This window comes from Apus apus, chromosome 1, assembly GCF_020740795.1.
Source record: "Apus apus isolate bApuApu2 chromosome 1, bApuApu2.pri.cur, whole genome shotgun sequence".
Classification (NCBI taxonomy): Eukaryota; Metazoa; Chordata; class Aves; order Apodiformes; family Apodidae; genus Apus; species Apus apus.
Window position 1 is genome coordinate 53,876,827 of NC_067282.1, and position 15,336 is coordinate 53,892,162.

The following is a 15,336-nucleotide window of genomic DNA, read 5'->3' on the forward strand; positions in this document are numbered from 1 at the left end:
CTTCAAGCCGTTCCCTTTTGTCCTGGCTGCGGATGACCCATTTCCTTCCGTACCCCCTTCCCCTCCTCCCCCCTTCCCGCCCCCCCTCGGCCCCGGTCTCCGTCCCAACCTCCCGCCCCTCCGCCCTCCTCTCTGCCGCACGCCCCGGGAGCCGCCGCGGGCTGCGCTCCGGGGAAGGGGGGGAGGACGGGGAACCGGCGCCTCGTCCGCGCCGTGTTTGTTTTCCTTTCCCCCCTGAACGCTAGATTAAGACGTGAAGATTACACTTTTATTGTGGCGGCCGAATAATACCACGAGTCAACACACACAGCAAACAAAAGTGCTTGTCGTACATGGCCAACCCCGCTGGGAACCGGGCTGCGGGCTGCTGCAAAAATCAAGCTCTTCAGTGCTAATTACAAATAAATGATGATGTGCTCACTAAGTAATTGATTTAATGAAGTTCCTATGAAACTATTAAAACCGGGTAGAGGTCAGGCTGGAGACGCCCCAGAGCGCCCATTGTGGGATGTTTAACTCCGCCAATCTCCTCGGAAAGACATCGGGGCTAATAGGTGAAGTCACAGCTGGTTCGGGCTGACTTCTGCAGCACCGGCCCTGGCCTCCCCAAACTCGTCCAGCGGCCCGCACCGCAAGTTCGGAGAGGCGAGTTCCTCTGGCACACCCCCGGGTCATTGTTCCCACCCTCACACACACCCCTTCTTCGCATCCCCTCTCCGGGGGTCAGCTGCTCGCTCCCTCCCACCCTCAAACCCAGAGCCCCCCGGCGCGACGGGCCCCCACCCCTCCCTGGGCGCCCATCCGCGCGTCCCGTCGGGGCTGCGCTGGGTACTCACTCTCTCGGCCCGGCCGCCTCGCCTGCACCTCAACCAGGCGCCTCCGCGGCTCTCCCCAGCCTAATTAAAGAGGGGGGAAGTGGAGCTCTGAACTTGTGTCTACCACTACAGGGAGGCTGTAATTCCACCCCCCCGGCCCCGGCACCCCCCCCCCTTCCCGCCCCGCGCACTCACACACACACACTTCTTGAAGAAACTTAAGCTAGGATGCCAGGTAGGGTGCTTGGGAGATTTTGGCAAGGTGCCTGGAAGGGGATGTGTGCCCATTTTTCCTTGAAGGGTTTTCTTGTTTGAAAGGCCATTTGGAGCGCTTTAGACGGGCTCGCCGTGTGAAAGGAGGAGGAGGAGAGGGGGAACACAGACATAAAAAAGAAAAAAATCCGGCTATTGGATTTCCCAGCCCCACGCTCGGCTCTCCCCACCGCCCGTCGGGCACCGCAAAGCCGAGGTGGCCCCTCGCCCCACCCCCCCTTCGTTTGGGCAGGGGGGGGGGCTAACCCGGTCCCCGTTCTAAGCGCGTTCTGAGGGCAGTGAGTCCCCGCTGAGCGCGGCGGGAACTAGGGTGTCCCACCCTCCTCCACCTGCCCCATGCCTTTGGCGGATTGCAAACGAGTCGGGGAGAAAAACGGATCCCCCCAGTCTTCGACCCCGTTGTTGGCATTTGCTGAGCAGGGTGGCGATGCCCCGCACGGGCAACGCACCTCTCGGCCCCCAGAGTTTTCGAGGAAGGGGAGGGAGGGGCCGAGCCGTCCCACTGGGGCTCGAGCAGCGCCCCCGGCAGCCGGGGCAACCAGGGATGAGGCCCGGGAGAGACTTCTCCCTGAAATGCGGGGTCTCCGTCCTCCCCGCTCAGGGGGGAGCAGCGAGTCCCTCGATACGGGAAGATAAATGCGGGGTGAGATGCCCCCGCCGGTTGTCCCCAGGCCTGTCCCCTCCCCCACGGCTGCTGGGGCCTCTGCCCTCGCCCATCGCCCTTGCCGGGGGTGTCCCACTGGGGGTAGGGAGCGTTCAGGGGGTGCATAAACACCAGCAGCTGCCTGCGTGCACCGGGACAGAGCCGGGAAGGTGCAGAAGGACACTCCGGGGCTCCCCACGCAGGCACGAGTGGGCTGGCAGACGAGGCGAGCGAGACCAGCCGGCCTGAGTCCGCTCCTCGTTGCTCGACAGCAGGATTTTGGGGAGGGCGGCGCTTTCTTCTTCTTCCTTCTTTTTTTTTTTTTTTTTTCCTTGTCTTTTTTTTTTTTTTTTTTAAGAAAACGATTAATTTGAAACAAATGAAGCTCGCCCACCTCTTGTTTGCCAAACAGGCTTCTGGCAATGTGCAAACAGGCTTTCACCCCGGCGCGGTACCCCCGCTCCGCTCCCTGCCTCCCGGCTTCAGCTCCGGCCGCCACACCCGCCTCTGCCCCTGCCCTCCCCTCCTGGCCCTACAATACCCCTTGATTACTATTTCCCCGTTGCCCTTAGTCCACGATCTGGGTTTCTCTTCAGCCTGGAAATAAGAAGTGACACATGCACCACTAAACCAACGTGTGGGGAAAGCTCGGGGTTGAGAGGGGCTATTGACGGGAGCGCTGCAAAGAGACAAAGCTGGGAGCTAGTGGAATCAGATGCAGCCCTTAATTAACACCATCTTAAATAGTCCAACAGGCACTGAAGACAAAGTTGAAGAAAGACTTTAAGGCTGAGTGCCCCTCGACAAGCTCTTTTTTTTTTTTTTCCTCGTGTCATTCAATATTTAATGCACTGTGCTTGTAATGCTACTACTGGTGCTCCTTTCTCAGCAAGTACATTATTTTTTCACGGTGCCCATGGCCAGGGAAAACCCTTTAGGCAAAGAAAATCAAAATGTTTGTTGTTTTGGATGACTTATAACTCTTGTTTAACACAAGCACTTTCAAGAAAGTATAACAAGCGCAGCCTCTAAAGCAAACAACGAAATCCTTGTGACAGAGTCGGACACAAAAAGCACATTGTGTTATGGACTATCCCTTTTCTCTCTTGCTAGATGGGTGCCTGTCTGAGGCTGAACACCACGATGCCATTTTACTTTTGAACTATTGTTTTTGAGTTATGCCATGTGGTCAAAAGGAGAAGAAGGGAGGTTGTTTCCAAGCTCATAAGACAAACGAGTTGCCTTTCATTGAACTACCCCAGAGCTCCTTTAAAACGAGGTTTAAATGTCACCTCCATGTTTTTAATGGACACAGGGCTTCAGGGGCGACCCTTCAAAGCGCCTCCGTAATAAACGACCCTTATTAAATATGTCTCTGCCTGGGAAAATCACTCGGCAGAGGAGGAAAAAAAAGAAGGGGGGGGGGGGAAAGGAAGCGGGGGAGGGAGAAAGAGAAGCGCAGCGCTGCCCAAAGAGCTCTCTCTGCCTCCCCCTGCTCCAGCTGGGGCCGGGACGGGGCAGAGGAGCGGTCCCACTCCTGGTGCCGGGGGGGGTGTGTGTACACTCGCCTTCCCCCCTCGTCCTAAACCCCCTTTCCTCTCTCTAACCCCCCCCCCCCGCAACCCCGAAAATAAGAGGCTGAGTGAAAGGTTGGGGTGTTTTCCTCCTGACTTCTTTTTGTCCTTAGGAGAGCGGCGTCTGCGAGTCTGAGCTGGGAAGTTACTGATTTGCAGGCTGCATGTTAAGGCAGCCCATGTAAGTAATTTCTGCGGGCATCCCGGCAAAGGAGAACAAATCGTTGACAAAGGCGAGCCCTTTCAATTCAGCAGCGTCGTTAGGGAAACCAAAAAGTATTCTTCCTATAATAAGTTCCACTTCAAAGGATTTCTCATTCAACGGTGACTGCTTCGCACTTTTATTAAGTCCGGGCTTTTTCACTTGGCGGAATCATCTGTTTGGTTATTTTTCATCGTGTTTATTTTTCACCATTCACACAGTACTTGTATTAAATAAACAAAGAACAATCGCTCTGCAAATAAAAGTGCTTAGGTGGAAAAAAAAAAAAAAAAGAGGGGGGCAGAGGAGGAGGAGAAGAGCTGGAGCTTCTTCCCCGCTTATTTGTTTGTTTATTTATCTGCTGAAGTTTGGGGAGGGGGGGGAGTCCTAAAAAAGAGGAAGGGGGGTTGGGAGAGAGGCCAAAAAAAATAAAAAAAAAATGAGAGGTTCTGATGAAGTGAAAATTGACTGCGCTAACACGGCATGAAACTAAAGGTCAATGCAACTGTATCTTAATAGAGTGTCTCGAATCGAGGTGGACTATTTTAAATGCAGCTTGCTTTTGCTGCGCTCATTGCCATAGCAATCCTAACGCTCCATGTTGATGTACCATAAAAGCAGTAGTTTGAATTTCAAAGAACCTGCCTTTGAACTTCTCCCTGCCTGATTAGGCACTTGCGTGGTGTGTGTGTGAATGCGGGAGCGTGGTTGTGTGTGTCGGCTGTGCGCGGGATGCGGGGGGGAGCGGGGGGCAGCCCCCCGCCGGGGTTTGGGTGTCCGAGCCGGGGGGGAGCGTGTGTGTGCGTGTGTGTGTGAGTGTGACCGTGTGTGCCAGCACGCTCTCTGACCCCTCCTGGTCTGCTCCACCTGGAAATATTTTTCCGAATGGGGGGGGGGGGGGGGGGCGCTGACAATCCATCCTTCTCAACGCTTTACAACTCCCTGGCGACATCTCTATAGCATCAGGAAAGGCGCGGAGAGAAACCCTGAAAATCTTTGGTTCTCCCTCATCACCCCCCGAAAAAACAAAGCAGCAGCCTGCCCCGGGTGGGGGCCACCCCTGCGCCCCGCATCCCCCGCCCACGGTGGGCGCATTTGGGGGGCGCAGCCCCGAGGCTCTCCCCCGAGAGCTACCCCGCTTATCCATCACCTCCCCCAGCCCCGTAATGCCATTTCCCACACTCCCGAAATTTCTTAGCCCCTTCAAACTTTGCTACCGCCGCTCCAGCCTTTAAAGGGCCGAGCGCCAGCAATAGTGTGTGGCGAGATGTCTCCCAGCCGCGACTACAAAGGTAGATGATTTAAACACTGTTTGCTAGGACCACGTTTCGCCTAGGAAAAGATGAAGTCTTTGATGATGGCCAACTCGGTGTCAATAAGTGGCTTTCTTTGAGCCATATTCAGATGGGAACGTCTTGCTTGCCAATTGCCATAGAAATCTTAACACACCATGAAGATTGTCCAAGCGCCAAGCCTTCCGTTCTGGGCTAAATTACTTTGAAGTGGGGCAGGACGTGCACTGGTCAATGTTAACTCTATAGGGCGGGCAGGGAACACTAGGAGAGGGAGATTGGGGCGGAGGGGGGAAAGGGGGGAAAGCAGAAAATAAGAAGGGGAAACTTGTTTTAGACACTCTATACAAGGTTCTGCTCATTGTCAGATATCTTTTATCTTTTATATTTCCCATGAATGATTCATGTCTCGGTGGCTTTGTGTCGCCCTCCTTTTCACAAGAAACTTCATTAGGGAGCTATAAGTTTTCCCATTGATTGGAGCCCTCATTTATGAGTGTTTTTCTGCTTCGTATGTTGGTTATTGTCATTCTCCTTGAAACAACTCTTTGCAACCTGTTTCACCTTTACCACATTTAACAAAACTAACTTGAAAAACACTCTAACCTTTTTGGTGAAACTGTTCGTGACATTTTGACCAGTCATTTTCGAGCACTGGTAAATTACATGGGGGAAAATCATCCTGAGGTAGTTCTATTTATTTTATTAAAATAAACGAAAACAAAGATATAATTAAATAATCCTGGAGGATGCTGACACACGACTCTCCACGGAGCTTTCCAACAGCGGGTTTCACTCAGTTTTCCTCTCTCGAAATAAGAAACGTGTGTCCTCACTCAACTCCTGAAAAGTTGTTGGTTTCCCCCCCTCCCTTCATACCGGCGATCCTCTGGCGTTATTTCTCGCCTGACCTGAGTCTGTGTTTCAGAAGAATCTTCTGCCATACGTTTTTGCCACTATGTGTCCTTCCTTCTAGTGAAGAGTAGTGCTATTTAACTCGCTAGTATATGCAAGAAGAGACTGCCAGAAATAATTTTTTTTTCCCCAGCAGGAATACTAACATTTTATTTTATTTGATATTGTGATTAGCTGTCCTCGAGAGATATGAAGAAGATATGGTGTATGTATAAATACCTGACTTTTGACTGTGTCCGTCCGTCCATCTATCTATCTGTCTGTTTGTCTGTCTATCTATCTATCTATCTATCTATCTATCTATCTATCTATCTATCTATCTATCTATCTATCTATCTATCTATCTATCTATCTATCTTGCTGTCAATCTGTCTACCCCTCTCTTTCCCCTGGAAAGGCAGCAGCAGAGCACCCAATTGCCCCATCATGAGGAGTCAACCCCCCCAGTCTTGCGGCCACCCCCCCATCCCCCTCCCCCCTGGCCATTAGCCCGCCTGACGCCCAGGGACAAACACCCACGGGAGCAGAGCCTGCAGCCGCGGGGGGAGGCAGGGATGCTCGGCCCAGAGCATCTTCCCTCTGCTTGGCTGCAAACCCAAAGGTAAAGCCGAAGGAGAGCCGGTTTTACTCACAAGTTTCGCTGGTGAAACCCAGGGTATCTCAGCTTCCCCCCAGCCCAAAATCTCCCGGTTCTGCTCCTGCCGCGCTATGAACACTGTGACTTTATCTGGCTCTATTTATTGACCTTCGGGGGGTGTGTGTGTGTTTTGGTCTGTCTCTGCTCTTCGTCTGTCAGTAAGGCACATGCAATACATAGAAATAATATTTTTATTCATTTGCATGAATTTTTTTTTCTTTTGATGGGGTTTACAGAGATGCAAAATTTTAAATTAGTATTATTTTATTTAGGAGGTATAATGTGTCATAAAACTGATGGGCAAGTGTGTGACCCTACGTGTAGCAAGTACATAAAAATAGTGATATATCCCCCCGAGCCATAGTATATAAACCCTGCCATGTAGTAATGTATAGTGCAATCTGTTGTTGAAAAAATGCATAAATTAAAAAGTTCGTTTATAAATCAGCACCAAAATATCTCTAATAAGATTACGTTACATAAATTATTCTTTTAAAAGTCCATACCTTACTTTATTATTTTATATTTATTCAAATGGGCTCTGAAAAACGAATAAAAAGCAATCGAACGAACTTTAAAAAATTATTTTCTATTCAAGTTTTCTGTTTGTTTTTAAAGTAACGCCTGCTTCTTTAGATCCAACACAACAGTATGAAAACAACGTTTAAAGGCTTCCAGAGTGACAGCACCATGCACTGTACTAATAATATAGTATCTCTATGAACTATATATATATATATATATATCAGCACCAACACACCGCACGAAGGACATGCAGGAAGAGTCTGTTTCACATTACATCGTTCATTCAAGTAAGCTGAAAAATATAACGTTTTGGTTGTGTTTTTGTTGGTTTTTTTGTTTTTTTGTTTTTTTTTTTACAAACCACAGCATCATAAACAACAATCTATCACCAAACTTAATATGAGAATTCTTTGGTGTGCTCTGTACTCTTCCCGAAAAAAAAAAAAAAAAAAAAAAAGAAAAAAAAGGAAAAAAAAAAAGGGGAGGGGGAAAAAAAGGGTGATGGCAGAAAATAAATTAATTCGACTGTACAAAATAATCGCGTTCACATACACGTTATTAACAATGACAAGACGACATCCACCATTCACGGCACACAAAACACATTTCCACAAGCCCTGGGGGAGGGGAGGGAGGCTGCTGCTTCTCCTCTCGGGGTCTCTGAGGAGGAATTAGTGCTCTTTAGTTTATTTGCGCCCCACTCCTGACGGACAGGCGAGGGACCGGGGTCTGTGTGTGTGTGTGTGTGTCCTGCCTCGCAGCCCCTCGGCCTCTGGCGGGGTATGAAGGGGGTGGGCCCCCCGGCCCCAACCCTTACCTCCATCTCCTGTTCCCTTCCCAGCAGCTCTGCTCCCCTCCTCCCAGGTGACTCTGCCCAGCCACCTCAGGAGGATGGTTAATGGATGCAGGCACCGGCTGGAGAGAGGAAATAAAACTAAAAAAAAATATATAAAAAATAATAAAAAGCCCCCAAAATCCCTATGTCTCTCTCCCCTCCGGCGCTCGCTGGGACCAGGGGCTGAGATCCCTCAGCCACAAACTGTCTGCACACAGGACTGGAGGGAGCTAGAGGCAAAGTCTTCCTCTGTGAGACGAACTTGGGAAAAAAAAAAAAAAAAGAGTAATTATAATACCAACCCCAAGAAGAAAGGAAAATCGCTGTTAGTTTTCGTGTGGTTTTTTTAGGGGAAAAAAAAAAAAAAAGGATCACAGTATATCAGTTGTCATATAGCAGCGGGTTTCTTTTCTTCTCCAGCTACATTTTAGGAGCCATACGTGTACAAACCATGGAGCAGCCATAAGGGAGTGCTGAATCTTTTGTCTTGCCTTCCCTAAATTGTTTTCACATGGCTACGGCTACGGCAGAAAGAAAGGGCTGGAGAGAAAATGCCGGGTGCAGGTGGGACCCCACGTCTCAGGAGAGAAACCAACAGTTACAAAGGAGCTGAACTGCAAGAGGGCAGGGGAAAAAAAAAAAAAAAACCAAACAACAAACGGATTTATTTTATCTAAAGGGGTGTGTAACGTGTCCTCAACTGGCCGGAGCTTCAGCAGGTGCTGCTTTACAGTCAGGAGGCCGCTGCAAACCTGGGGCTTTACCCAGACTGAAGAGGAGGCGCTGGGGTGGCAGCTGAAGTATTTAAGAGCCACTCCAGGGAATGGCAGGGCTCTGCCAGCTCGGAGCCTCCCACCAGCTCTCTCCTTCTCTTGTCAAGAGCACTGCGGCGTAGGCAGGGTGGGAGCCGAGCTGGGGGGAAGTCCCCTGCAGCTGGAGTTCCCTTGGCACCGTCCCCCTGCAAAAGCCTGCGGCTCAGGTCGCTGAGATGGCCCAGCATGGCAAAAAAAGGAAAAAAAAGAAAAGTAAAAAAAAAGTAAAAAAAAAGTCCGAGTCTCTTTAATTAAATTAGTTACCGTACAAACACCATAGGGTTTCGTACAAGGAATAAATAGCGCGAGTCAAACCTGATGGCACTTCCACCCCAGCCTCTCCGTGCCAGGTGGGTACCGCAGCTGCCTGGGCCAGCGCGGCATGGCCGGGGCCACCGGCGGCACGGCCCGGCACAGCTTGGCCCGGCACGGCCCGGCTCGGCTCGGCACGGCCCTAGGGAGCGGTTCTGCCCCCCGAGGTCCTGTGGGGTTCGTCCTCCTCGGAGGCTGGGGAGGTATCGCGGCTGGAGGGGGTGCGGGGCCGGCGGGGAGCCCCCCCAGCCTGACAGACGTACCACTCGCTTAGGTTGGTGACCGGCGGGGAGAGGGCGGCGGCGCGGCCGCGGGGCGGGGGCTCGGCGGCCGGGTCGGTCTCGGGGGGCAGCGGGCCATCGGGGGGCCCCGTCGCCGCGTAGCCCTGGGAGCCCGGCGGCGGGGAGGGCGGCGGAGACTTGCAGTGGATTTTCATGTGCTTCCGCAGGGAGCTGGGATGGGTGTAGGACTTGTCGCAGCCGCGGATCTTGCAGTAGTAGGGCTTGTCCGAGGTGTGGACGTGGGAGTGCTTCTTGCGGTCGCTGCTGTTGGCGAACTTCCTCTCGCAGCCGTCGAACTCGCACTTGAAGGGCTTCTCTCCTGCCGGGACAACAGCAACGGCACCGTTACCGACGGGCAGGGACACAGCCCTGCCCGCAGCCTGCCCGAGGCACCGCCCGGGGCAGCCCCTCCGCAGCCCGGCCTCGGGGGGCGAGCAGCCGGGCAAAGCCTCTCCTTTCCTCCTTCTCCTTCCCTCTCCCCTTTTTCCTTCCCCCTCTCTCGACAGTCGTGACATGCGCGAGACTTCCGAATTCCACCCCCGTGTTCTGCAGACCGTGAGCGGTGGCTGGCGGCCTCCAGGCCCCAAGCCCCGGGCTGGCGGCGGGGCCCTGCCTTGTTTGCCCTCTACGGCGCTCCCCTCGCACACGAGAAACCTTCATTACCGCTCTAATGACCAAGCCCAAACAAAACCTCTCAATGCCTCCCAACGCCCGCGAGGGCTGGCGTTTGCCGGCAGCCTGGCTCGCCTGGCACATCTCCTGCGTAATCCTTTCCCAATGGGGCACTACGCTGGGGGAATAATTAGTTGCGGGGAAATAAAAGTAACACCTGTTTAAGCATCTCGACATAAAAGAGGGAGCACCCAGCGGCCCTTAACTGGGAAGCTGCAGGCTGGGGAGAGCAGCCCGGACACTGGTGATGACAGCAACGGGCTGCTGTTACCGCAGCTGGTTACCTCAGGCTAATTTGTGTCTAAAAAATCTCCGGCCGATCTATTTTAAGAGCTTTACGCATTGTTTAACTGTTAAAGGGGTTGTGAAAATCAGCCCCGGGCGGGTTTGCCTGAATACCTTTCACCTCCCCCCTCCACCCCACGCTCCTGACATCCCATACCCTGGGACATATACGTTCTGGTGCATATAGCCGTGCCCGGACCGACCCTTCCCCATAATTCCCGAATAGGGCCCAGTAAATGGCTATTGCTGGGGGAGGGGGAGGCGAAATGTGCCGTATCACTGTACTCCACACTGACTGGAGTTCCTTACAGCAACTTTTTCTTTCCTTGCCATGTTACACGTGAGCCTGGCACACACAGCCCTGCACTGGTAATCCTTGCCACGACTATTCCGACTCTTCAGTTAATAACGCTGCCTGGCTGCTGGATATTTTCAGATCTGTTATGCTTTGAACGCTCAGAAATACAAACCCATCAGCTCTCTCGGGGGACATTTTATAGTTTTCACCAAAAGGCGATTTTAACTGTTCCTTCCGATTGTAAAAATTGTATCCTGTTTCGAAAAATAATCACGGAGAAAAGAAAACTATTTGCATTTTTTAAAACTAGCTATTTCTCCGCTGTTAATATAGAAACATGTGCCTCGGCAGCCTATCTACGCGTCAATTTTTCAATTAAAATCGCCTCGCCTACCACTGAAGTGGTAGAACTAGAAAGAGTAAGTTTATCTTAAAAAAAAAAAAAAAAAAAAAAAAAAAAGATGGTAAGATAATGTATCTCGTGGGCTTAAAGTGGTTTTTCCATGTGCAGGGAACCCCCCGCATGCTACCACTCCCACCGAGGCAAATTTAGAGTCACCTTGTTTGTTCTTTTTGGTGTTTTTCTTTTTTTTTTCTGGATAAATAAAACGCATCTACCGAAGGTTTTGGCCACTTTATTTCCGTATTACTCTAAGGATGCAAGCTTACAAGTCCTGCTGTCGATGCTGGCCCTCAGGTGTAGCCCCCCTGCGAGATTCTCGGAGCCCACCGGGCTCCAGCGGCCGAGGAGCTGCTGCCCAAACAGGGTCCGCCAAGTCGGGACTTCAGGGAGGTGCTTTTTCCCCATGGGCTCACGCGTGGGCACCCTCCCGGGGAGCTGTGCACCCCTCGAGGAGCCAGGGGAGAGGGATACCCTCCCCCCCGGGCCCCTCCAGGAGCGCACAGCAGCTGGGTAGCTACTCCTCTCTAGCCTCCGGATCTCGACGATCCAATTCTACCCATATCCAGGAGTGGGGAAGGTCCCGGTGTGTCCCTGGCACGCTGACGAGGGCGTCACGTCAGAGTTTAACCGTTTGTAGGTGGTTTAAACCCAAGAAAGGAGGCGAGACGCCGGGCGCCGTCCCCTGACTCCTCCCTGCAGCAGCAGTGCCGGCGGCAGGGGGGGCATGGAGGGACTTTCTGGCCATCCTGTTTTGTTTTTTTCTATTCTTCTTTTTTTGGGGGGGGAAATGGTCGAGGGGAACCTCAAAGACCTCGAGTACCGTCTCCGGCGAGGCCGCAGCAATTTAGCCGGGGGGAGGGTCCCCGTTAGGACGCAGCCCTCGCTGAGAGTGGGGACAGCGATTTGACCCTAAAATGGGACTGAGACGAAGGGCGCGATGTGCAGCTCCCGTGGTGATGCTTTAGAGGAAAAGAGGGAGAAAAATACGCAAGTACACGCCTCTTGAGTTACCGACATACTCTATTTTCCTGTAGGATTACCAGAAACCGTCAAAATCCTCTATTTATAGAATCATGGTGTTATTACTTCCCCTCTCCCCCCAAAAATGTCCATAATAAGCGAACAGTTTGTAAATCTCTCCTGCTCTTATGCTGCACATGACTAAATTCAAGCTGAGGTGGCAAAATTACAGCAATTAATCTGATAGGGATGGGCAGAAGGTTTGGGATCCCTCGTCCATCACAGGGCTGTGCGTGGGGAAAGACTCACGATTGTTTCGCCCTCCCGCGGGCCGAACTGTCATTCTCTGGGGTCTGTTGCCCCCCAGCCTCGAGCCCCGAGGGCTGCTTTGTCTTAATGACCCCCTCTGCGTGGCGATGGCCACGCCCCGTGGGCTCATGCGTGGGGACTGTCTCGGAGTCTGTGCACCTCTCAAGAAGCTGTGGGTAGCCCTGCTGCAAACTCCTCCAACTTTCCTTTTCAAGGGGCCATGTCATACTCAGGGCCCCGGGGCAACTCTCGATCACAGCTCAGAGCTGCAAACTGTGCCCGATACATGTTTGCGTTATTTTTGGGGGCCCCTTCTGCCGTTGAATACCTCTGCCCTCCATCAAGCCTCCCCGGACTCGCCGCTTTCCCCTCTTTGGAGCTAGAATGGGTGAGTCCTCGGTGAAGTTTTTCTTTTCCAAATCAAGACAGATGGGAACGGCTAGGTGACAAAAACAAGGACCTCCAGCATTTAACTCATTCCGCCTTGCCATTAACACAACAACAACCACCTCTAAAAAATGTGTCAGCCCCCTCTCCCCGCCCCCTCCCCCCCGCTCTGGAGGCAGAGCTGGGCATCCTCAGGTCTCCGCAGCTACACATGGGCTCATGGCTAACATATTCTGGAGATAAAAATCTATAATCCTTTCCGCCATGGGCCATTTGGTTTTATATCGGAACAACACGTTGCACGGTCGCCGCTTTTCTCTTCCCGAGCAGCACACAATAAATCAAGAAAGCAATTACGGCAACTCCACTTCCTTAAGTGTCCTCCGAGGAATTATATTTGTCTGCCACTATAAATCCCGGCTTGGTTCGTTTTCGGCAGAGTTTTTACACCCGGAGCGAAATGCGTATTTCGGGAGTGGTGAGAAAGGAGAAGAAGTGGGAAGAAGAGGGGGGAAAATAAAAATAATAATAAAAAATACTCAAACACACCCCGAGCCCCCCCAGGAACCCCGCGCTGGGCCCAGCCTGTCCCGCGGGGCATCCCCCGGAGGTGCCGTTCCCTCCTCCCGCAGCTCCCGCTCCGCCGACCCTGGCCGGGCCTCGGGGCTGCTTTGAAGTTTCCTTCTCAGCTGCACAAAGAAAAAGGGAAGCGTCCTCCGGCGAGTGCCATCCCCGCCCTGCACCCTAGTTCCCGGCTCCGCTGGTACCGCTGCAGGCGGAAGCAGCCCGGGCAGCCTTGGGAGCGGGGTCAGTATCGGTAGCCCCGGTGCTACAGGCAGCCCCGGTAGTACCGGCTGTCCCGGTAGCAGCTGCGGCGCCAGCAGCCCCGGCAGTATCGGTAGCTCCGGTACTGAGGGCTAACCCCATAGCTGGGGCAGCCCGGTAACCCCGGTAGCCGCGGCCGCCCCGCTCGCCGCCCGCAGCGCAGGGGAACTGCGCCCCCAAGAGCCCCCGCAGCCCCATCTCCGCCAGGCCGAGCGACCCCCGCGCCGCTCCATCCGGCAGGAAAAGCAGAACTGCCGACTTGAGGGCCGGGAGGGGGAAACGCCGCGCAGTTCGCTCTCCCCAGCCGTGGAGTGAGCCCCCCGGGGTTCCCCCGGGCAGGGGCGGCGGGGGCCGGACCGGTGCTTAACCTCTCCTCGCTCTTCCGCAGGGGCTGCTGCGTTATTTATTAATCGGTGCATTTATCCAGCGGTGTCGGGGTGTATGTAGGGAGGTGGGTGGCGAAGGGCGTGGGGAGGGAGATGCCCACGGTGCGGGGGGAGGGGGAAGAACACGTGTGTGCAGGGCAGAGGGGCCGGGTGCCTGTGCGTGGCTGTGTGTGCGTGGCCCGTGTGCTTCCGAATTACTTATTCATGAAAAAAGTCACACGTCCGGCGGTGCGTAGGAAAGGAGGAAAAGACAGAGGAAAAGGAAAATAATCATAATAAAAAATAAATTAAAAGGGAAGAAAACCGTTACAGAAACAGAGGGCGGAGGAGAGGGGAAGCACCCACCTGTATGAGTCCGCTTGTGGATCTTGAGGTTTTCAGAGCGGGCAAAGACCTTCCCGCAGCCGGGGAAGGGGCAGGGGAAGGGCTTCTCTCCCGTGTGCACTCGGATGTGGTTGATGAGTTTGTATTTCGCTTTGAAGGGCTTGCCTTCGCGGGGACACTCCTCCCAGTAGCACACGTGGCTGCTCTGCTCGGGCCCGCCGACGTGCTCCACGGTGACATGGCTCACCAGCTCCTGCATCGTGCTGAAAGTTTTGGAGCAGGGCTTCCTACCGGCCGGTGGAGGTGGCGGAGGCGGAGGAGGAGGCGTCTCCCGGTCGATCCACTTGCAGATCAGCTCTTGTTTGATGGGCTGACGCATGTACCGCAGGAAGGCCCCGGCCGCCGCCGCCCCGACGTGGGCATGGTGGTGGTGATGGTGGTGGTGATGGGGATGGTGGTGGTGCGGGTGTCCGTGGCCGCCCGCCGCCGCCGCCAGGTTGAGGTTGACGGAGCTGTAACCCTGCAGCGCCGAGGAGGAGGCAGCGGCGGCCCCGTAGTGCGCCTCGGGTCTCCCGTAGAGCTCCCCGGCGGCTGCCGCCAGCCCCAGCCGCATCTGCCCGTTGAGCGGCGGGTGGCGACCCGCAGGCGCGCCCTGCTCGCCGGGCGGCGGCGGAAAAGCAGCGTGGGCCCCGTCGGCCGCGCTGTAGGTGCCGGCGGCTGAGATGAAGACGCCGTGGGGCGGCGGGTGGGGGAGGTGGGGGGAGCCGGCGGGAGGGTGCTGCTCGCCCAGCGCCCCGTGAACGGCGGCGGCAGCAGGCAGCTCCCGCCGCAGGAGGAAGTCCCGGCCGGCCGCCCCCCCGGACGGGTAGCCCGGGAGGGCAGCGGCGGGCGGAGCGTAGGCGGCGGCGGTGGTGGCAGCGGCGGTGGCGGCGGTGGTGGTAGTGGCGGCAGCGGGCGCAGCGAAGGCGGCGGCGGCGGCGGTGAGAGCCTCGGGCGTGAGCTTGAGGGCGGCGGGCTGCGCCATGTGCTCGGGTCCGAGCGGCGTGAGGGCGCCGCCGGGGTCGCCGCCCGCGTCCCCGGGATGGAGGTGGGCCGCATGGTGGGGGTGGACGTGGTGGTTCCCCAGCCCCGGGAAGCCTGTCATGTTCTGGTGAGGATGGGGCTGAGCCGCTGCCAAATCCGCTAATCTCAGTGTCGGGTTCCTCTTGCTCAAAGGGGGCTCCATAACGACACAGCCAAGCCCATCTACGCTCGCTGTTGTTATTTTTTTCCCCCTACCCGCCTTCAAAAACATGTATATATTAAGCAGCTCTTTAACTTCTTTTGTCTGCGCTCCTAACTCCGCGCATCCCCGGCCCCGCTCTGGCCGCC

At 54.5% G+C, this 15,336-nt stretch overlaps 1 protein-coding gene across 1 annotated transcript; it reads right to left on the reverse strand.

Annotated features, from left to right (window-relative positions):
* Positions 1–8,977: 8,977 nt before the first annotated feature.
* ZIC5 (Zic family member 5) lies at positions 8,978–15,336 on the reverse strand. The gene is given in 4 exon segments (XM_051624139.1): positions 8,978–9,435; positions 13,987–14,860; positions 14,863–14,923; positions 14,925–15,336. Coding segments are annotated over 4 exon segments (1,728 nt in total). The 5' UTR covers positions 15,260–15,336.